General features: G+C 46.3%; 1 protein-coding gene across 1 annotated transcript in view; it reads right to left on the bottom strand.

The window, feature by feature from the left end:
* Positions 1 to 16,819: 16,819 nt before the first annotated feature.
* Positions 16,820 to 22,462, bottom strand: part of VPS4B (vacuolar protein sorting 4 homolog B) — a 42,176-nt gene continuing 36,533 nt past the window's right edge. The window contains exon 11 of the mRNA XM_077353412.1: positions 16,820 to 18,447. Coding sequence (XP_077209527.1) covers positions 18,346 to 18,447 — 102 coding nt within the window. The 3' untranslated portion in view covers positions 16,820 to 18,345. The remainder of the gene's footprint in view (positions 18,448 to 22,462) is intronic.

Here is a 22,462-nt window from a genome sequence, read left to right as displayed (position 1 = left end):
CCCTCTGTCCACGGCCCCGGAGGAAGAAATGTAGCCATTTGAGGGCCGTTCCCTGTATTCTGGTGTCAGCGAGGTGGTGAGCTAGGAGCTCATGGTGTACTGTGTCAAACACTGCCGATAGGTCTAATAGTATGAGCAGTGCTGACCCGCCCTGGTCTAGCTGGCGTCAGAGGTCATCCATCAGGGCGACTAGTGCTGTCTCCACCCCATGGCCAGGTCAGAAGCCCGACTGACATGGGCCAAGGGCTGAAGTTTCCTCCAGGAATGCTGATCTTTGGTCCGCAGCAGCCCTTTCATATATATATGCCACTGCTAAACAGAAACCAAGAGGAGCATCATAAATAATAAAGCTAATTTGAAATTCATCTTTGCAGGGATCAGAGATGGGAAAAGGAGAGCCTGTGATGAAGAAGGGCAGCTGCGGCACCTAGGTTAGGTTCCTTCCTCCACTGAGGCAGTAATGGTTGGTGTGCTCCTGTCAAGAGAGCAGGATCAGGATGGACACCATCCCCTTCCTCTCATTTTCTGAGGCTTTCCCTGGGGAAATTGTGCATAAGGTTTCTCTGGGTTTGCTCTTGGCTTTGGAAGAAAACAAAACATTGCTGGGTTTCTGTGTATTGGTCTGCCCTTGGTTCAGGTGGGCTAGTAAAAGTGCCTGCCCACCCTGCTCTTTCAAGCATTTAGCTAGATTTCTTTTGCCTTTGCTTCTTAAAAAAAAAAAAACCTTGCTGGGATTCTCTTGGGTGACCTTTTATTAGTTCTGTTGGGTTTGTACTGCTGTCACACTGGCACTAGGTTGTGCTGCTGGGTACTATGGTACTGATTCTGCTGTCTTTGCAACCCTTTAACCCTTTGGACCTGGCATTTGCCACAAGGTTCTGCTGCTGGGTACTAATACGTTGGCACTGGGGGCTTTTCTGCATGCGATAAATATAGTGAAATGCTTACCTCATGTGGGTAAGAAACTTCAAGAACAGACTAGAAAGGGAAATTGCAGAAATGCAAGTTATTACAACACTCAAAACAATGGCATACCCTGGACTCAACAAGGATATAGGTTTTTTATCTCACTATGTATGCTAACCTTGTTAAATTCTTATATCCACATTCCTTACAATCATCTCTTATTTTTAATTTATTTTATTTGGGACAATGTGAATGTAACATGATGTCAGTAATATGGAATGTAATTTTGAATTTAACGCTCTGGTCTCAGGACAAGATAGTTACCAGAACAGCTTGTTCCTCGCAGGGATGTTTCGACACTTGGGTGGAGATGGATGGGGCCAGCAACAACATAGAAAGTGTCAGCTATTAATTACTAATGTTGACAGCTTTATTTCTCCAATGTTTTTGTGAACCACATCTGAACTCAAGGCGACTGATTGGCTGTTTTAGCAAAGAATTATCCTATGGCATCATGTGGCTTAATTTGGATGTTGTGACACAGTTTACTAATTTACCATAATTAGCCTTTGGCTTATATCTCCACTGTTATGATGGTTGTTCATTAGTCTGAGGAAAAGTGCCTGCACTCGAAAGCACATGCCTTGAATAAATATTTGTTGGTCTTAAAGGTGCTATGGGACTCTATTTTTGTTGTGCTACATCAGACCAACATGGCGACCCACTTGCATCTATACAGAAGAGATGAAAGGATGAGAGATTCCTTCTGTAGTGAAATAGTAGCTTAAAATCTTGTTCCTGAAACTTTAGTTCAGGCTTTGGAAGAATCTTTAGTGGTCATCCTGAGAAAGTCTTTGCTCTCATAGTGTAAGAATGTAGTGCCAATTAGTTGCACCTGTGCCCTTGAGAAGCCTCACATTATTCGCACCTACTGATATGACAACTGGCTTCAGTTGTTCCCAATTAACTTATTGTGAGGAATGGGCCTTGAGTGAGATGGGTCGACATTACATCATCTGCTTCAGGATTGGCTCATCTAACTTGACATTAATAACCCTATTGGTTAATTAATGAATTGTTAATTTGGATATGATTGGTTTTTGTGCCCAAGACCCCACGTGGGAATAAGCCATAAAGGTTTTCTATTGTAACATCCCATTGTTCAGATTTTGGGGAAACCCTTGTCTGTGCCTTGTGAACCTGCAACTTTGAAATTCTGTCTTGTCATCCTGCCATTCTTGTGAGTATCATGTATTAACGAGATATATTGAATAACGTTTTTGTTTTCTTACTTCCAGTGTATGAGTTAATTTGGAGTTAATATGTGTGCACCTTAATAAATATCAATTTAGAAGAAGAAGAAGAGTTGGTTCTTATATGCCGCTTTTCCCTACCCGAAGGAGGCTCAAAGCGGCTTACAGTCGCCTTCCTATTCCTCTCCCCACAACAGACACCCTGTGGGGTGGGTGAGGCTGAGAGAGCACTGATATCACTGCTTGGTCAGAACAGTTTTATCAGTGCTGTGGCGAGCCCAAGGTCACCCAGCTGGTTGCATGTGGGCGAGGGCAGAATCGAACCCGGCATGCCAGATTAGAAGTCCGCACTCCTAACCACTACACCAAACTGGCTAAAAAAAAAAAAATCATTTTTTAGAACTTTGTCATGTGATTCTGAGACAAGCTAAGACGAAGCTTAGCCTGCCTAACTTGTGCCATACTACCAACTAAGCCTTTTGATCGTGGGACTTGTCCCTGGGCAGGGTCAAGCTCCCTGGTAAACTCCCTGATAGGCTTCAAGACTGCCTCTGGGTCTTGGACGCCTAGGGACGCATTCAGAGGTGGTGGCAGACTACCAACCAAGGAGGATAGACTATCTTCCTTCTTGAGTTTTTTTAACTGTTTGACTTCTCATGGGCCACCCTGTTCTCTAAAGTCTGCGGACTTGGCTTTGGGAAACTGGGCTGTGACCACACCTTCCAAGAAGACTCTTGAAGAGGAACCTACAATTTTAGAAAATGAAGTGACAGCTGCACAGCAGCGGGGACAAAAAAAATCACATGAGTAGATGGGCTAGCAATAGAACCATTTCAAATCACAGTAATCAAAACCTTACCAAGAAAATGCCAACAAATATGGAAAACGAGAATACAAAAGCATACGAGAATTTCTGAAGAAAAGAAGGCTGGATTGGATTGAGATTAAGGTAGAGTGAACATTGGTGGAAGGAACATTTAACAATTTGATATTACAATATTGCATTACTGGCAGAATATAGGGCAGACTTGAAACCTGAATAAGTTTAAAGTGGAAAGTGCCAAAGCAAGATTAGAGTTGAACGTCAAGATGTAGTGTCTACTGGGGCATTACACAACTTTAGGTTTGACAGTGAAGATATTAAAATTGCTTAATATTTGGTATTCCTTGGATCAGTCATCAATCAAATTGGAGATTTGAGTCAAGAGATCAGGAGGAGATTGAGATTGGGAAGGGCAGCAATAAAGGAGCCATAAAAGTTTCTTATGTGCAAGCATATGTTGCTGGCACCCAAGATGAAGATGATTCATACTATAGTATTCCCCATTACTATGTATGGGTGTGAAAGTTGGACAATGAAGAAAGTTGACAGAAAAATTAAATCAAGTTGGATTCAAGTAATTTGATTTGACAGGGAAGAATGGACTGAGTTGAAGTATGGCATTTGAAGAGAGCTTTACAGATACCATACACTTACAGGACCGCGAACTGAGACTATGGGGAATCAGTGGGTTCTAGATCAAATCAAGCCTGAACCCACCTTTCAAGCTGAAATGACTGGACTGAAGCTGTTTTAAATTGGTCACATTGTAAGAAGACAAGAGTCACTGGTAAACACAATGATGCTAGGAAAAACTGGAGGCAGCAGGAAAATGAGAAGACCCAACAGGAGGAGACTTGACTCAAAGAAGCCTTAGCTCTCACTTTATAAGGAGTGTATTGGGAGAATTGCCACTAGTCACATTGTACCACACAAGCTTGGGGTAGAAGATAATTGTCCTGCTCAGCCATTATGACAGCGTGAAGATTACTGGAAAACTTTAAATTTTTAACTGAAAGACTTGCACTGGCTGCCCATCTGCTTCCAGACACAATTCAAAGGGCTTGTTCTCACATTTAAAGCCCTTTAAAGCTTGGGGTCAGGGTGCTTGAAGGACGGCCTCCTGTTGTATTGTACAACCCATCAGCTTCCTTGCAAAACCAGCTTTCCAAGTCCCACCTTCAGGGGTGATGTGAGCAATGACCAGAGATGGGGCTTCTTCAGTGGAGGCTCTTGAGACTTCTCTGTCTTAAGTAGGCTTCCTTGGGAGGTGGTGGGTTCTCCATCTTTGAAAATTTTTAAACAGAGGCAAGATAGCCATCTGGCGGAGAGGCTGATTCTGTGAAGGCAAAGGGGTGGCAGGTTACAGTAGATGAGCGATTGGGATGTGAGTGTCCCGCATAGTGCAGGAGGGTGGACTAGATGACCCATGAGGTCCCTTCCAACTCTATGATTCTATGATTCTAAGTACTAAAGTTGAAAGTTCCTGTTTATTCAGGCTAACATTTTTGCTATCTGCTTTTAGTCTGAGTATTGTGTGAGACTCTTCTTAAGATGCTGTGTTATCTGTTTTGCCTGAGCTTAATTAGTGGTGTAAGGTGATTTAGGTTATATTTTGAGTCATCTCAGGCAGGTTCTGTGGAGAAGCGTATGCAGATTGTCTAAATGGCTTTGTGTCTGTGTGCGTATCGGCAAGAAGCATGTAAAGAAACTTTGTTCAAAAGTCCACATTTGTTTAATTAAAAGGCCATATGGTTTTGACCAGGAGACAATGGATTTTAGTTAAAGTATTTTGGATAACCTTGGAAGCAAACATTACAGAGTTTAAAACTCTAAATCAGGGGTAGTCAAACTGCGGCCCTCCAGAAGTCCATGGACCACAATTCCCAGAAGCCCCTGCCAGCATTTGCTGGCAGGGGCTTCTGGGAATGGTAGTCCATGGACATCTGGAGGGCCGCAGTTTGACTACCCCTGCTCTAAATCTAGGCCTTAAGTAGGTCTCTTGAGTAATTTTTAGAATAACTGGATCCCAAACTGACTTACCAGAAACTTGCAGTTTTTGCTCCCTACAGTAGCGGTCCCCAACCTTTCTCAGGTCAGGGACCGCCTCCGGAGTGAGGGAAGAGCCGACGGCCCGGGTGCTGCGAAAACGCGCACGCACAATTGCCGTACATGTGTGTTTTCGCCACCAGGCGGCGCTAACGCACATGCGCAGCAACTGTGCGTGTGCGTTTTCGCCACTAGGGGCGCTAACACGCATGCGCGGCAACAGTGCGCATACGCGTTTGCTTCACCGCCATGCCGGCGGCTGCGCCTGCTTCTTCCCTTCCTTCTTGCTGCCGGCGGGGGAAGGCAGGTGTGGCTGGCGGCGGCCCGGTACTGTGGACTTTGCGGCCTGCCACCAGGCCGCGGACCGGGGGTTGATAATCCCTGCCCTACAGATTCCAAAAGTAAAGGCTATTATTAGTCGAAATGTGAAAAGCCAAGTTCCTTCTAAATTAGATACCCAATAGAGGTATTATTATTATTATTACATTTATTACCCGCCACTCTCGGCAAGCCGGCTCGTGGCTGATTACAAGATGAAAAAAACCCCAGAACAATAAAACCCCATTAAAACAATAACCAATAGAAAAAGCCCAACATGGCAGAAAAACTATCCTTTCCCATAACGGGAACACTTGCCTCCAGGCAGCAGAGGACTATGTCAACAACATCCTCAAGATGGTGGAAGGATTATGTGCTTCCTGCGGGGAAGAGCAATCAGATCTTCCTGCAGCACAGGCCTCAACCATATACCTGGCAGAAGATCTCCGTCTTGCAGGCCCTGCAGAAAGCTGTCAACTCCCGCAGGGTCCACAGCTCTCCTGGGAGCTCATTCCATCAGGTAGGGGCCAGGACCGAAAAGGCTCTGGCCCTGGTCAGGTGTACTTCCCTGGGGCCAGGAACGACCAACAATTTGGTACCTGCAGAGCGCAAAGCCCTGCGGGAGGCATAGGGCAACACAGTCCAAAAGATATGTGTGTCCCAGATCACTAAGGGCCTTAAAGGTCAAAATCAAAACCTTGAACTGGATCTGGGCTTAAACTGGCAGCCAATGCAGCTGCCTCAGCAAAGGCTAGATATGGGCCCTCCAAGGTGTTCCTGTGTGGACCCTAGCAACTGCATTCCGCACCAGCTGCAATTTCTAGGTCACAGATAAGGGGAGGCCTGCACAGAGCAAGTTACAGAAGTCTATTCTCAAGGTTAGTGCTCCCTAACCACTGGGCCCTGGCACCGGGCCGCGGCTCCCTCTCCCCGCCCCCCCCCCGCAGTAAAAAACTTCCCAGGCCTCAAGCTTGTGGCCCGAAAAGCTTCTTACTGTGGGAGGGGGGGGAGAGGGAAGCAGGGCCGCACACGCACATTGCGCATGCGCGGCATGCGTGGCCGGGCAATCTCCCTCCCTGCTGCTGCTGGTCCCCAGCCTCAAAAGGGTTGGGGACCACTGCTCAAGGTGACTGTCACGTGGATCACCATGGTCAGCTGCTTGGAGGACAGATAGGGGCTAGTAGCCCCACCTGGCGAAGGTTGAAAAATGCCTGGTTGGCTACCTTCTTGACCATAGCTACCATGGTAAGTAAGGCATCCAGAGTCCCTCCCAGATTCCTGGCCTGGGGCATGGTGATCAGTTGCGTCTTAGCCAGTACTTCCTGTATCACCCCTTTCCTACCTAGCCATAGGACCTCTGTCTTGGAAGGGTTGAGTTTCAGATGACTCTGCTCAAGCCATCCAGTCACACATCAGGCAAATGGTTCAGGGACAGGCTGGTTGGCTCTCCATGAGGAGATAGGGCTGGGTGTCATCAGCATAATGATGACAGCCTAGCCCAAAACTCCGGACTAGCTGGGCCAGAGAGCGCATAAAGATGTTGAAAAGAGTGGGGGAGAGTACCGACCCCTGAGGAACAAGGGAGACTGCAGGAGCATGACCAATCAAGGTCCGTGCCCCATAACCCTGGCACAGCAAAGCAGTGAACCAATAACCCGTGGTCGACCACATCAAATGTGGCTGACAGATCTAATATAACGAGTATAGCCGCCCCGCCCAGATCCAGCTGGCGCCATCTCCACCCCATGGTCAGGATGGAAGCCAGAGTGGTATGGATCAAGAGCCAAAGTTTCTTCCAAGAATGCCAGGAGCTAGCAAGCTTACCACCCGATGAGATTGTCTCTTGTATACTTCTTCAAAATTTGCTTGATAAGGCAAACACATTGAATCAGTGTAATAGCAGCACATTTGATACGGCAATTTGATTTTTGTGAATGAAAACAGAAATCCTTACCCATAAACATAAGGGCTAAGGATTTTCCAGATATACAGAAAATATGACATGGCAATTACTCCCCCTCAGAAAAAGAATCAAAATGGTCTTACAAGGATAGTATACATTTCTCAGGGTTGACAGTGCAGCTGATAATCAGTTAAGAGAGATAATAGGAGGCAGACAAGAAAAGTAGCTCATACACCCAGAATCCTGGTTTTCTAAAGTTCATCTCCATCCCCTCCCTGTTTCCTTGCAGGCCCTCTCCTTGCATAATGAAGGATAAAAGGACGTCGATAAAATTGAAAGGGTACAGAGGAGAGCGACGAAGATGGTCTGGGGCCAAGGGACCAAGCCCTATGAAGATAGGTTGAGGGACTTGGGAATGTTCAGCCTGGAGAAGGACGTTGATAAAATTGGACGTCGAAGGACGTCGATAAAATTGAAAGGGTACAGAGGAGAGCGATGAAGATGATCTGGGGCCAAGGGACCAAGCCCTATGAAGATAGGTTGAGGGACTTGGGAATGTTCAGCCTGGAGAAAAGGAGGTTGAGAGGGGACATGATAGCCCTCTTTAAGTATTTGAAAGGTTGTCACTTGGAGGAGGGCAGGATGCTGTTTCTGCTGGCTGCAGAGGAGAGGACACGCAGTAATGGGTTTAAACTTCAAGTACAACGATATAGGCTAGATATCAGGAAAAAGTTTAGTTCAGCAGTGGAATAGGCTGCCTAAGGAGGTGGTGAGCTCCCCCTCACTGGAAGTCTTCAAGCAAAGGTTGGATACACACTTTTCTTGGATGCTTTAGGATGCTTAGGGCTAATCCTGCGTTAGCAGGGGGTTGGACTAGATGGCCTGTATGGCCCCTTCCAACTCTATGATTCTATGATACAGTAGGCATAAAAACCTGGAGTAGGTACTTTTCCTTCCTGAACTTTATAGAATCATAGGATCATAGAGTTGGAAGGGGCCATACAGGCCATCTAGTCCAACGCCCTGCTCAACACAGGATCAGCCTAAAGCATCCAAGAAAACTGTGTATCCAACCTTTGCTTGAAGACTGCCAGTGAGGGGGAGCTCACCACCTCCTTAGGCAGCCTATTCCATTGCTGAACTACTCTGACTATGAAATTTTTTTCCTGATATCTAGCCTATATCATTGTACTTGTAGTTTAAACCCATTACTGTGTGTCCTTTCCTCTGCAGCCAGCAGAAACAGCATCCTGCCCTCCTTCAAGTGACAACCTTTCAAATACTTAAAGAGGGCTATCATGTTCCCTCTCAACCTCCTTTTCTCCAGGCTGAACATTCCCAAGTTCCTCAACCTATCTTCATAGGGCTTGGTCCCTTGGCCCCAGATCATCCTTGTCGCTCTCCTCTGTACCCTTTCAATTTTATCCACATTCTTCTTGAAGTGAGGCCTCCAGAACTGCACACAGTACTCCAGGTATGGTCTGACCAGTGCCGTATACAATGGGACTATGACATCTTGTGATTTTGATGTGATGCCCCAGTTGATAAAGCCCAAAATGGCATTCACCTTTTTTACCTCTTCATCACACTGCCTGCTCATGTTTAGCTTACAATCCACAAGTACCCCAAGGTCTCGTTCACACACAGTGTTACCTAGAAGCGTATCCCCCATCCAGTAGTCATGCTTTTAATTTTTCTGACCCAGATGCAGAACTTTATACTTATCTTTATTAAATTGCATCTTGTTCTCATTTGCCCATTTTTCCATTGTGTTCCATCTTGTTGAACTCTGTCTCTTTCTTCTCTGTCTCTGTCTTCTGTCTCTATCTTCTGTCTCTATCTATCTTTACATCCATACCTGCCAAATGCTTGACTGAGGAGACTGGTTACCACCAGGCATATAAACCTTTAAGGTGATTGAGACACAGTGTTCCAGTTGGAGGCAGACAAATCACTAACAACTCACATTCACAGAGACTTGATGTTCTCTCTTGAAATCTAGCAGGGTGGATGGAAAAACAACTGATACAGATCTAAGTCTCTACAGAACTTTAAAATTATAGCCTTACCCACTTGGACTCTCTGCTTTATTTCCATTCAAAAGAAGTCCAAGTGCCTACCAAAGAAGGAAGGAGGTGATCAACACTTGGTCCCTTCCTACCCAGCCATAGGGCCTCAGTCTTTGAAGGATTGAGCTTCAGATGACTCTGTTTGAGGCACCTTGTGACTGCTTCTGGGCACTTGGCTAAGGATTCTGGGGGAGAATCAGGGTGGTCATCCATCAGGAGGAAGAGCTTAGTGTCATCTGTGTATTGGTGGCAACCCAGCCCAAACCTCTCCACCAGCTCAGTTAGGAGAGAGGACTGCTCACTGTGGGATTCCACATGTGAGCCGATAACGGCTAAATACTCTCTCTCCTATTGCTATCCTCTGTCTGCGACCCTGGAGGAAAAAACTGCATGCATACAGCCAGGAAAAACATCTACCCTGGGAATGTGTATTCATGAGTAAGTCATAGCTCTTGTCCTGGGAATGTTTATTCATGAGTAAATAATGGCCTTTAGTCAGGACAGTTTAGCTCCAATCTGAAGTGTCCTCAGCCCTGGTAGTTGATCCCCAATCAGGAGGGAGCTCTCAGCCAGGAAAGGCTAATAAGGCATCAGCTCTCCAATTCCAACTTCTTATCAATATCAGAAGTTTGTAGGGTGGAAGAGGAGCTGGCCATGCTGCCAGTAAGTTGCCCTGTCCTCTTTCAATTTGGAGAACATTGGGGTGGGGGGAGCAAGCCATATCTTGCTGTAATCTCCGCATACCTTCTGGAGGGAGGGCTGTGGAAAGCCCAGAAATAGCCCCCTGCGAGACCTCTGGGACACAGGGCAGCTAGGAAAAGCCTGGGAATGTATACTCATGAGTAAAAGCCAATAAGTTCAAATTGCATTCTGCCAATCGGGTCAAATTGCATGCAGACAGCCAGGAAAAGCCTATACTCTGAGAATGTTTACTCATGAGTAAGTCATAGCCCCTGCCCTGGGAAAGTTTACTCATGAGGAAGTCATGGGCCTCAGACAGGAAAACCTAATAAGGGGTTCTGCCTCCAACTTCCTGCCAGTGTCAGAGGTTTGCTGGGTGAAAAAGGAGCTGATGCCAGTAAGTTGCCCTGGCCTCCTGGCCAATTTCAACTTGGGGGAAATAGTGGGGAGAGAGCCACCTCCTGATGCAGCCTCTGTGTGCCATCAGGAGGGAGAGCTGTAGGAAGCCAAGAACTACCTCCCTACCAGCCCTCTGCCACCCAAGACAACCAGGAAAAGCCTCTGCCCTGGGAATATTTACTCATGAGTAAGCCACATGAGGTTTGCAGCTTGCTATCAGAAAAGGGAGGAATGCTTTGAGGGTAGCCATCACAGGCAATTGCAGCAGGGACAGTAATGCTGATGTGGGTGGGACTGGGAAGATGTAGACATTCCCTTTCCATGTGGATACCACCTTGGTCTTGCTCCAATCTTCCCAAGACCATCACAACACAGCAAATTTGAGACCAATGGCATGGAAGATAGGGAACTTGTAGAGGGGGCATAAAAACACCATGGGGCCATGGGGATATGTGGGGGTGGGGAGACACTGTTTCCCAGTAGCACCTTCCCAGTAGAAGAAGAGTTGGTTTTTATACCCTGCTTTTCACTGCCCAAAGGAGTCTCACCCCACAACAGACACCCTGTGACATAGGTGAGGATGAGAGAGCTCTGAGAGAAACTGCTCTGTGAGAAGTTTCTAACAAGACTGTGACTAGACTGAGGTCACTGAGCATGTGGAGGAGCAGGGAATCAAATCCAGCTCACACATTAGAAGCTGCTGCTCTTAACCACTACACCAAGCTGTACAAATTACCATTGCCTGAAAGAAATGTAGCTAGAGCCGGGCAGAATAAACTGTTGCAAGACATTGGTGTAAGTCTTTTTTGCCTTGCTCATTGACTGTTATGGGATTCTGGCCAATGGCTTCTCAGAGCAATACAAGGAGGGAGACTGTCAGGTATTTCCTACATGGAGAGGTGAATGTGTGGTTAATAAGGTTTGCAATTTCTGTGTGTTCTCTCTCTCTCTGTGTGTGTGTGTGTGTGTGTGTAGAGGGGAGTGTGACACAGCCCCATCCCCAGCGGTGCTTTCTTCCAGGAGAACTAATCTCAGCAATCTGGAGAGGGGCTTTCATTCTGGGAGTTCTTCAGGTTCTACCTGGGGGCTGGCATTCTTGAACAGTGTCAGGGATGCCAACCTCCAACTGGGACCTGGAGATCCCACTTCTGGGTTTTCTTGAAGTCTGAATGTTTTAGGGGTTTCTCAATAGTAAAACAATTGAGAAAAGCTGACATAGGCAATAATTGAGAAACTCACGGTAGGTTCTTTGCCAACCAATGTTTTCATGTTTGATTGTAACATACAACTGTTTTTGATTTACTCTGATATTGAACTGAAGAATGTACTGACTGAAAGGTGTTCAGTTCTTTAAGCAAATTTTGCTATCAATTAAATATTTTGATTAAAGGAAGAACCCATGACAAGATTATGAATTATTTGATGTTTATTACAATTACTTTCACCCAGCATTTCTTTTTGTTTCCCACCTGGAGCCTGGTATCCCTGCACGTCCGTGGGATCCAAAGCCATGGCTTTTCTCCAGGGGGAATGACCTGCAATTCCAGAAAATCCCCAGGTCCCAACCTCTCCCATCCTGCAACCTCTCTGCCACAGAGTTCCCCCCTCCCAAGTAGCCCTTTCATCTCCAGGAGCCTGGAGATGAGTTGTCCTTGTAGAGTCCCCCCTCCCAAACAGCCATTTCCCCCTTTGGAGCTGATTTCTATAGTCCAATTCCAGAAGATTCCCAGGCCTTAGCTGGAGGTAATAGAATCATAGAATCGTAGAGTTGGAAGGGGCCGTACAGGCCATCTAGTCCAACCCCCTGCTCAACGCAGGATCAGCCCTAAGCATCCTAAAGCATCCAAGAAAAGTGTGTATCCAACCTTTGCTTGAAGACTGCCAGTGAGGGGGAGTTCACCACCTCCTTAGGCAGCCTATTCCACTGCTGAATTACTCTCACTGTGAAAAATTTTTTCCTGATATCTAGCCTATATCGTTGTACTTGGTGACCCCTGGGCCAGGAATGTTCCTTGAGGTTTGGAGGCAGGGCCTCAAGTCCAAGCAAGGGCAGGAGCTTTTGCCATATAAACAAGCCCCAGGAGGGCCCCTAGGGCAGGTGATCATCCTAGCACCCGTTGTATTTCTGGGAACAACGGGCTTTACTTCTAGTTGGTTTTATAAGTTTAACTTAATTAGATACTAATAAGAGGTCAGTAAGTTCAAGCATGGGAAGCCACAGCTTTTATGTCATACTACTAGTAAAGCATTCTGTAATACAACAGGCGCTGGCTCATGGTTTGGTGTGGGTTTAGTGACTCGGTTGGAAGCTGGCAACCCTAAGAAGAGGTCTCTATGTGCACAGCAGTCTTGACCCAAGTCAGGTTTATGCACACCTCCTAGGTAATGTGGAATTCCAGAACATGAACCTACACCGGTCTGGCAACCTTACCTCCTCTCTGCAATGTTTTCTTGGCCTGAAATAGGTCAGGGAGTGCTATGTGGCTGGTTAGGTGGCTGCGGAGGCATTACACACTTCCAAAACTCAAGGAATATATTCAGACTAGAGACAGCCAACCTCCAGGTGGGGCCTGGAGATCTCCTGGAATTGCTGCTCATCTCCAGACTATAAAGGTCAGCTCCCCAGGCAAAAATGGCTGAATTGGAGGGGTGACTCTGTAGCATCGTATCCCACTGAGGTTTAGGGATGCCAGCCTCCTGAGAATCCCCTGGAAGTACAACTCATCTATAGGCAGTTAGGCTGAAGGGAAAGCCCTCTTCCCTCACATGCACCCCTTCAAAAGGAATGCACATGGCCCCAGACACGTGTTGGCTAGCAAAGTCTGTTGCTTGGCTGGTGATTTTGCCCTTCTGAAGCCTGAGGCCTACTGCTGGCAACTGCAGTCCTGTAGTTGTCTGCAAGACCAAGTCATTTTCTAATAAAAGTGGATCCCCTAGTTCCCTTCAAAGTCTCACTGTCTACTTTCCTGTAAAGCTAACTCCACATGAAATTCTGGGCCACTTACGCCTTTGATTTCATAGGACCTTTCTGGCAAATACTGATTTTTATTTACCAGGTCAGGCTTGAGAAAAGTCACTGTGTCTCTCCAGCCATTTACTTGTTCACCATTGATAGTTTCAGGCAGTAAATATTCTTTATTTAGATATTCCTGCACTTTCCAGTCTCGCAGGACCCATGTTGGTCTGTCTGCCTCCTGAAATACAAACAGTTGCTGGCAAGGGCTGGCCAAAGCCCATAGCCCAGGAGGGACACACCTGCACCACTCCACGCTAACCTCAGTGTAAAAGACTCTATAATCATCTCTAGATTATTATTATTAGATTATTAGATAATTATTAGATAAATATAATCAGCTCTGCAGGCAAAAATGGCTACTTTGGAGGGTAGACTCTGAGGCATTGTACCATTTTAAGTTCCTCCTCCAACCTCCAGGAATATTTCCAACCCAGGGGTAGCCAACCTCCAGGTGCAGCCTGGAAAGCTCCTGGAATTACAGCTCACCTGCAGAGTATAAAGATCAGTTCCCCAGGCAGAAAGGGCTACTTTGGACAGGGTTGTGGTAGAGAAGAAACATTTAAGGCCTCCCACAAAGGTTGTTGTTGAATTGAGAGACTTGAGGTCTACTGCACAGGGTTGTTGTGCAGATGAAACAAGACAAAAGAACCAGTTTTGTGTGCAGAATAATGCTGTGCATTGGCCTCAAATCTGCAGAGAGTTGCAAAGAAGAAAGACACATGGCTTGGCTGTGTCTAGCCCCTGGCCAGAGCAGTATTTTAAGTGAGAAGGGGCTTTTCTGTGGCCTCCCTGTCAGCCAACTGTTTGGCAGAAGGGGAAAGTTCCCCCCCCCACTTCAAAAGGAATGCCCTCAGGCTCTTCTTCTTTGCTCTTGGAAACGCCTCCCTCCCCTTAGTCAGGGCCTGTCAGAGGCTCCTTCGCAGTAGGCCTGAAGGGAGGGGGAGGGAGCGCATTCACCAGCTTCCTGCCAGCTCTGTCAGGGTTCTGAGGCCATTTACATGTTGGCCAGGGTTGTTGTGCAGAAGAAAAATTTAAGGCCTCCCATACAGATTGTTGTGGAGTTGAAACACTTGAGGCTTACTGCGCAGGGTTGTTGTGCAGATGAAAAGGAGACAAAATAACCTCTGCAACAACATCCAGTTTCATCTGCACAACAACCCTATGTGGCAGGCCTCAAATCTACAGAGGGTCATGGAGAAGAAATATACATAGCTTGGCTGCAACTTTCTTCCAGCAGTTAGGTCAGCCACATCAGTATGAGAAGGGCCTTTTCTGTGGCTTCCCTGTCAGCCAAGCTTTCCCCCTCTCAAAAGGGATGCCCATGCATGCCCTCAGACTCCCCTGCATTGTTCTCAGAAACGCTTCCCTTGCCTCAGTCACGGGCTGTTAGAGGCTTCATTCACAGCAGGCCTGAAGGGAGGGGGGGAGTTAGCTGCCAGGGGTGGCTAACTCACCAGGCCATGGACTACAATGAACTGAAAGAACTGTGAGGAGATGGTCAAGGGTGGGACACATGCTGATTGGGCAGCTGCCACTAGGTTGTTTGGGGGTGGGTGCGAGTGGGGCCCGCATTGGATGGACAGGCTCCGCCCAGGAGGCCTCTGCTCAAACATTTTAAACAGAAGAAAAGTGTTAAAGATGTCTCCCCTTTGTGGATGACTGACCAGGCATTAACTTGTATATCCAGCTTGTGCTGTGGCAGCTGCATTGGTTGCCAGTGGTGTTCCAGATCAAGTTTAAGGTTTGGGTTTTGACTTTTAGTGCCCTCTGCGGTCTGGGTCCAGCATAACTGAGGGTATCCTAATGTTCCTAGGACATTACGCTCTGCAAATCAAAACAGGCTAGGTTCACCTGGCCTCAACCAGAGTCAGGGCCTGGTGGAATGAGCTCTCGGTAGAGCTGAGGCCCCTGACAGAGCTCTTCCACCAGGCATTTGGCTCAGGCTGGGTGGTGGAACATTGATTGGTCTCCCCCCTCAAACCAACCCACTTCTTTAGTGGGAGGTGGCGTTCCCAGCCGTTGTGTAGCAGGGATGAAATTGGTGAGGTTGGTTTTTAAAACTGTATTTTTATTTGTTGTGAACTGCTCTGAGCTGGCTAGCTAGGAGGGGCACTTTATAAGCCTAATAATAAAGAAATAAAAATAAATAGAGGCCAGGTGGAAAACTATCTATATCCAGAGATTGTAAACATTGGGAGAAATACACTATGCAGCACAACAGATGTTATAACCTTGATTTGTTAGTTTTCTCATTAGATGTTTACTTAGCATTTTTCTCTGTACCCTGTTAAAATGACAGTATTGAATCTGAAAATCCTGCATTGTTTTGGAAGTGCTACGAAAGAACAGTCAAACTACCTTGAAATACTGATGACTCTGAACATGTTGTTAGCATTAATTTGGGTGAGATCACTTTTGTTAGAATGATGGGGGAAAGTTTAGGATATAGCTCCCACTATACACCCTTGGGTTACCATGCTGAACGTACTGGTAATTTATTACAAAATTTTCACAAGTAGTTATTAAAGCAAATGGAATTATAAATTTATTTTAATTTGGAATCTAAGCAGTTACAGAAGAGCTCTGATTGTGATCTACAGCCTACATGATCCAAGTGCCAAATGCCAGTGATAGTACAAGATGAAACTCAACTTGTATTGCAACCAAGTATTAATCCTTAGCTCTTTCAAGTGTGTACATTTTGAAAACAGGTACAAAACAGCAGGCACCAGAAACAACTGTATGGAATTAGGTGGGCGGAGCGCTGTGCTAGGCACACACAAAGACAGAAGACTGTTCTGAAGTGTTTTAATGGTTTAAATCAGGGGTAGTCAAACTGCGGCCCTCCAGATGTCCATGGACTACAATTCCCAGGAGCCCCTGCCAGTGAATGCTGGCAGGGGCTCATGGGAACTGTAGTCCATGGACATCTGGAGGGCCGCAGTATGACTACCCCTGGTTTAAATACTGAAATACTATGAAAATGGCAGTGCAGTGGAGAACTGAGTAAAGTGCACTTCAAGGAGAGGTTCAAAATTCTTTCACCAAATCTTAGAATTATTATTGGTTGCATCCGTCCTAGAACACCTGCACAGTGAGGAGGCAATCTCTGCCAATGCATTCTTCCTGTAGGAGCTCAAAATCCACTTCCCCATGGTGCTCCTTGGGGGACACCCAGGAATAGGTAGAAGAATCAGAGAAGCCATGGGATGGGGAATCAGCAGGATCCCTCCTTCCCTGGCACTCATGAAAATTCTAGGTAGGATTCAAGCCCATAACAACGTGTCACTTTGTGCAGAATATTCTACGTGCCTCAAATGACAACAAGAAACAATAGATTTTGACAATCTGATTGACAATGTAGAAAATGCAATACCTAAAGGAAAATGACGCTAGGAACAAAAGTTTGTGTTGTATTGTAACTTTTTACTTCATTCCAAAACAAATTTTCATCTGTCCTATTTTAGAAAGTACACAAAATATGTACAAAAAAAGGGAAACCAAAGCCCATGAGAAAGTGGCCATAGAGTTCTTCTTAAACATGAACATTTGTAATGCGCATAAGCATCTGCAGGATACAGCTCTAAGCAATAATGCCGTGTGTTGCATTATTGATGCTACAGTGGCTTATCTACAAGCAGGGCAGGTTTGCAAGGCACAACCCCAGTGCCAACACTGTAGCATTGTAAGTTACATTCAGACACTTTCCTAAGATGCGAAACTCTTTTGCAAAGGCCTCTTGAAAACAGTCTGCACTACTATTACATTGTGTTTAGAAAAATGCCAACCCACCTCCAAAACAGCAAGGTCAAATATTTATAAAGCCATCTTGAGTAAGAGCAACTTCCCTTGGTCAATCAGTGAAACCGACGAGGCTCTTTTGCAGGGGTAGTCAAACTGCGGCCCTCTAGATGTCCATGGACTACAATTCCCAGGAGCCCCTGCCAGCGAATGCTGGCAGGGGCTCCTGGGAATTGTAGTCCATGGACATCTGGAGGGCTGCAGTTTGACTACCCCTGCTCTTCTGTATTTGATCCCAAAGTTCCTTTGCAAGTAAATGTAGGATTACGTTCCTTTCTACCAATGCCAGGCTACAACGTCGCCATATGTTTGTATGTTTGGTTTAAACTCCTACAGAGAGGAAAGCTAGGTGAAAACCAGAGTGAAAGAGGAAGAACTTTAATCTGTAATATTTCCATGTCAAGTATCTTCACGGGTAGACTGCACAGTGACAGGTGTCTCTTTGTGAGTTATTAAAAACGATGTTTGCAGCTGCTTAAGGCAATCTCCAACCACAACACAGCAGAGGTGGGGGGTGGGGGGACTGCAGCTCCGGATCAATGTTCCGATGCAAGAACTGGCCATTATTAAGTTTCTTTCTTTCCTGACCCCCGTCTCACTTTTTCTTAACTTTATTGTAAATTATTTGCTTTAGCTACAAATGTACACTATCATCAAATTCTGCTGCATGATTAAAAATCAATTATTTTCCAGGCAAACAGATGTAAACTGAAAACGTTTGGCAATCAAACAGATCTTATATCACCTTTCCAAGTTGTGTTCTTTTACACCTGAAGAAGTTATAATATTTATTATATTATATAATATAATATTTATTATATTATAACTAGGGAAAGTACATTACCTAAAACCTGACATAATAAAAACTCAAATTAAACCTGGAAGGGCTGCCAATTTTTTAAAAATATATTTATAACATGTGTTACCTTCTTTGCCATAAGATCCTAGTATCATGCTTTCAGGAGACAATATTTAAGAGAGATTTCTGGAAAGTGATATACAAAAAGCTCAAGGGTCCTTGCAAACAGCTCTTCGTTTCCATGTAGAAAGAAAAGAAGTGATTCGTTTATTGGCAATAGAGAGGCAAGACACCCAAAGAAAGAAATTTTAGGGTCAAATGGGTCTTTGGATTAGCCTTCCTGGCCAAAGTCTTCTGTGAACTTCTTTAGCTTTTGGAGGTCTTGTTCATTCACAGTGGGCTTGGTGTTGGCTGTTGATCTCAACATATCAGCCTGTTATGTAGAGAAGGAAAAATAGACAGCTCTTTACAATTCTTTAAGAACACAGACATAAACCTAGATTCAGATGAGTAGTTGTGTTGAACTGAAGCAACAGAACCAAGTTTGAGCCCAGTGGCACTTTTTAGGACCAATGAAGTTTAATTATGGGTTTAAAGCTTTCATGTGCTTGAACACTTCATCAGCTACAAACTTCCTCAACCACTACACATAAATGGAGAGGGGCTGGTTGCCAAGAAGGCCTAATCAGAATCTCTCTCTCTCTCTCTTAAATTCTTTAGGCCACAGGAAGCAGAAAACAAAACACACATTAATATCTCCTCACGTGTTCTAGAAGACTGAGAAGAAACACCAAATGGAAACAAAACCGTATTCAGTGTTAAAAGAGTTTCACATCACACTATTATTTATTTACTGAGAACATTTTTAGGCCACCTCTCTAAGAACCTGCCCAAGATGGCTTACAAAAGAAAACCACAAACATTTAAGAGACTAGGGGCAAAAAGCCCGTTGTATCCAAGAATACGATGAGTGCTAGAGCCTGGCAGTGGGAAGAGGAAGGGGAGGAGTTGTCCAGTCTGTAAGATCATGGGGCTGAATGTGTGTGTGTGTGTTGTGTGGGAGGTTGTGGTGGCATGGTGGCAAATGATAGCATGGGTGTGAAGATATGGGTATCAATAACCTGTGGTTTGTTAAGTGTGGGAGATGAATGTTCGTTGAGTGTGGGAGAGGACTGACCTTTGGAATTGTGGCATAGTGGTTACAGATGAGCTTTCCAGAGCCATGTCTTCAGATATGTGAAGGGAAAATCAGACTGGAGACTCTTCTTAGGGGAAGATTACATGGCAACCAATTTCCCCCAGTTCTGCATAATTTCCCTTCTTGTGTGAATTAGACACCGAAATGCCCCTCTGCCCTAATACACATGGGGTAGTCACAGTACACAGGTGTCCACCCTGTTCCTTCTTTTCCATTTTTTCATTGTTGATAAAATGTTATGTGCCCACATGCTTCTTTCATGGTTGCTCCTTAGAAGAAGAATGGATTTTTGTACCCTGTTGTTTACTACCCAAAGGAGTCTCAAAGCAGTTTACAAACACCTTTTCCATTCGTCTCCCAATAATAGTCAACCTGTGAGGGATGTGGGGCTGTGAGAGGTCTGAGGGAACTGGGAATGGGCCGCGGTGGCCCAGCAGGCCTCAGGTGTCTCAAAGCATTTTGAAGTCCCACCTCCAAACCTCCAGGACTATTTCCAACCCAGGAGTAGCCAACCTCCAGGTGGGGCCTGGAGAGCTCCTGGTATTACAGCTCACCTGCAGAGTATAAAGATCAGCTCCCCAGGCAGAAAGGGCTACTTTGGAGAGGTTTGTGGTAGAGAAGAAACATTTAAGGCCTCTCACACAGGTTGTTGTTGAATTGAAAGACTTGAGGCCTACTGCACAGGGTTGTTGTGCAGATGAAACAGAAGACAAAAGAACCAGTTTCGTATGCAGAATAATGCTGTGCTGTGGCCTCAGATCTGCATAGAGTTGCAAGGAAGAAAGACACATGGCTTGGCTGTGTCTAACCCCTGGCCAGAGCAGTATTTTAAGTGAAAAGGGGCTTTTCTGTGGCCTCCATGTCAGGCAACTTGGCAGAAGGGGAAAGTCTCCCCCTCAAAAGGAAGGCCCTTTGTCTTCCCTGCGTTGCTCTTGGAAAGGCCTCCCTTCCCTCAGTCAGGGGCTGTCAGAGGCTCCTTCGCAGCAGGCCTGAAGGGAGGAGGGGGGAGCACTCACCAGCCTCCTACCAGCTCTGTCAGGGTTCTGAAGCCATTTGCAGTTGGACATGACAGTTAGGACAGCCTTGGGGCAAAAAGGGCTGGCGCAGCCTGTCCAAGCCTCTGTTCTCATCCCCCTTTGTAGCCCTACTGATCTCCTCTCCATGCGGTGGTCAAGGGCAGACTGGCAGCCATGTCTACAGATTGCCCCTGGCTGGGCTGACTGGATGGAATTTTGGTCTGTCCTGGTGGGGGGCCAATCGGAAGGTGCTTTGCGCCTTCTCATTGGCTCCTCCGCTTGTCAGTCCGGGGCCAAGGGGCCAATTGTTGCCCCCCCCATCCCGGACTGAGCCCACCCCAACACCCCTTACTGTTTTATTAAGAGGGACAGAGACTAAAACAAAGCATTAAAAAAGCCTCAGCCCAGCATCAAAACACAGAGAGTTTAAAATCAGAGTTTAAAGCAACAGTTTCTAGGCTAAAATAGTGGGTTTAAAAAAAAACCAAAACATTCAAATCAACCTGTAATCTTCTAATTAAAGGTTGATCTGAATGTTTGGGTGGACAGAAACGTTTTGCGCTGGAATGTAGGAGGAAACAACATGGGAGCCAACCGAGCCTCCAGTGGAGCAGCATGCCACAAGCCAAGCACCACTCCTGGAAAAAAGCCTTGTTCCTGGTTGCGTCCCCCCCCCCCCACCTTTGACGGCAGCAACAGGATGAGAAAGAGAGATCTTCTTAATGGGGCAAAAAGGGAGGTTGGCCTTTCACCTATCCCAGCCTTTAAAGGCAAGAACCATCATGGTTCTCTCTGCTGAAAACGATCTGCAGATGGCACCTGGCTCAGGTCTTAACACGGAATTGAGCAAATGCTGGTTCTGGAGGGAAAATGAGGCAGGCTTCTTTTGTGTGTGGTGGGCAGGTGTGCTACTGGGAAGCAAACTGTGAAACTCTTATTAGCTGCTCTGAGAAAACAGGTACCTGTGAGCTGGAGACACTATGGCTAAGTTACCTGCCTGATATCCCTAGTGACCTATCAGCAGCGGCCGATCACATGCCAAGGCAAGGGAAACAAACACCCCCGGCCCCCAATGACAGGACTGGTGGCTGAAAATAAAGATCAACCTTTTGTCTGTGGAGCAACCCCTGAAATATTCTTCATGCTTCAAGTAATCCTGGAAGAGATGCCACCTGGCCATGCCTCCAGAGAGCATGGTAAGTTTTTTTAAAACGCATATTTTTTAGAAATGAAATCCCCTCAACTGGAGTAACTTTGGTTGAGAATGATTGGTCTAATATATGGCCAGTTCTATTCCCTGTATAGCCCTTGACCATAATATACTTGGCATAGTTGGATGAAGCTTCAGTGCTTGATCACAGGGGGTGGAGATGGTGCTGGGAGCCTTGGGGGATGTTCTCCGGGGCCCACTGCATGGAGGCAGTTTGGCCATACTCATGTTGTTAGTTTTGTTGGCCATGTTTGACGTGGCTGACCACGAGTTACTGGCCCACCACCTTGTCGGGGCCGGGATTCAGGGTACAGCCCTTCAGTGGCTGTATTCCTTCCTACGGAACCAGACACAGAGGGTGGCAGTGGGGGAGACTTTATCGCACCCTTACCAACTCCCCTGCGGGATTCCACAGGGGGCGGTATTCTCCCCTACGCTATGTGCCCTCTGGGACAGCTGGTTTGGAGTTATGGCTGGGCTGTCATCAAGGTGCAGGTCGCAGTGATAGCACACAAGGCATTTTACCATCTGCGCCAGGCGAGGCTACTAGTACCCTACCTGCCTCTGGACTGCCTGGTCACAGTGATCCATGCAACAGTCACCTCTAGACTGGACTTCTGTAACTCACTCTATGCTGGCCTACCATTGTCCTTGACCTGGAAACTGCAGCAGGTGCAAAATGCAGCTGCTAGGGTCCTTACTGGTACTCCTTGGAGGACCCATTTCCAGTCATGGCCCAGATCAGGTTCAAGGTTTTGACCTTTAAGGCAATCCATGGCTTGGGCCCTGCCTGAGGGACCGCTTGTCTCCTTATGCTCCCCACCGGGCTCTTGGCTCAACCAGTACTAATCTGTTAGAAATCCCTGACCCCAGAGAAATATGCCTGGCCTCAACCTGGGCCAGGGCCTTTTCGGTCCTGACCCCGACCTGGTGGAATGAGCTCCAAGGAGAGCTAAGGGCCCTGACAGGGCTATCACAGTTCAGCAGTGCCTGTAAAATGAAGCTCTATTGCAAGGTCTTTGGT

This window comes from Paroedura picta, chromosome 9 (genome assembly GCF_049243985.1).
Source record: "Paroedura picta isolate Pp20150507F chromosome 9, Ppicta_v3.0, whole genome shotgun sequence".
In the NCBI taxonomy this organism is placed as follows: domain Eukaryota; kingdom Metazoa; phylum Chordata; class Lepidosauria; order Squamata; family Gekkonidae; genus Paroedura; species Paroedura picta.
Note: the sequence above shows the minus strand (reverse complement) of the source record. Positions and strands in the feature narration are given on the sequence as shown.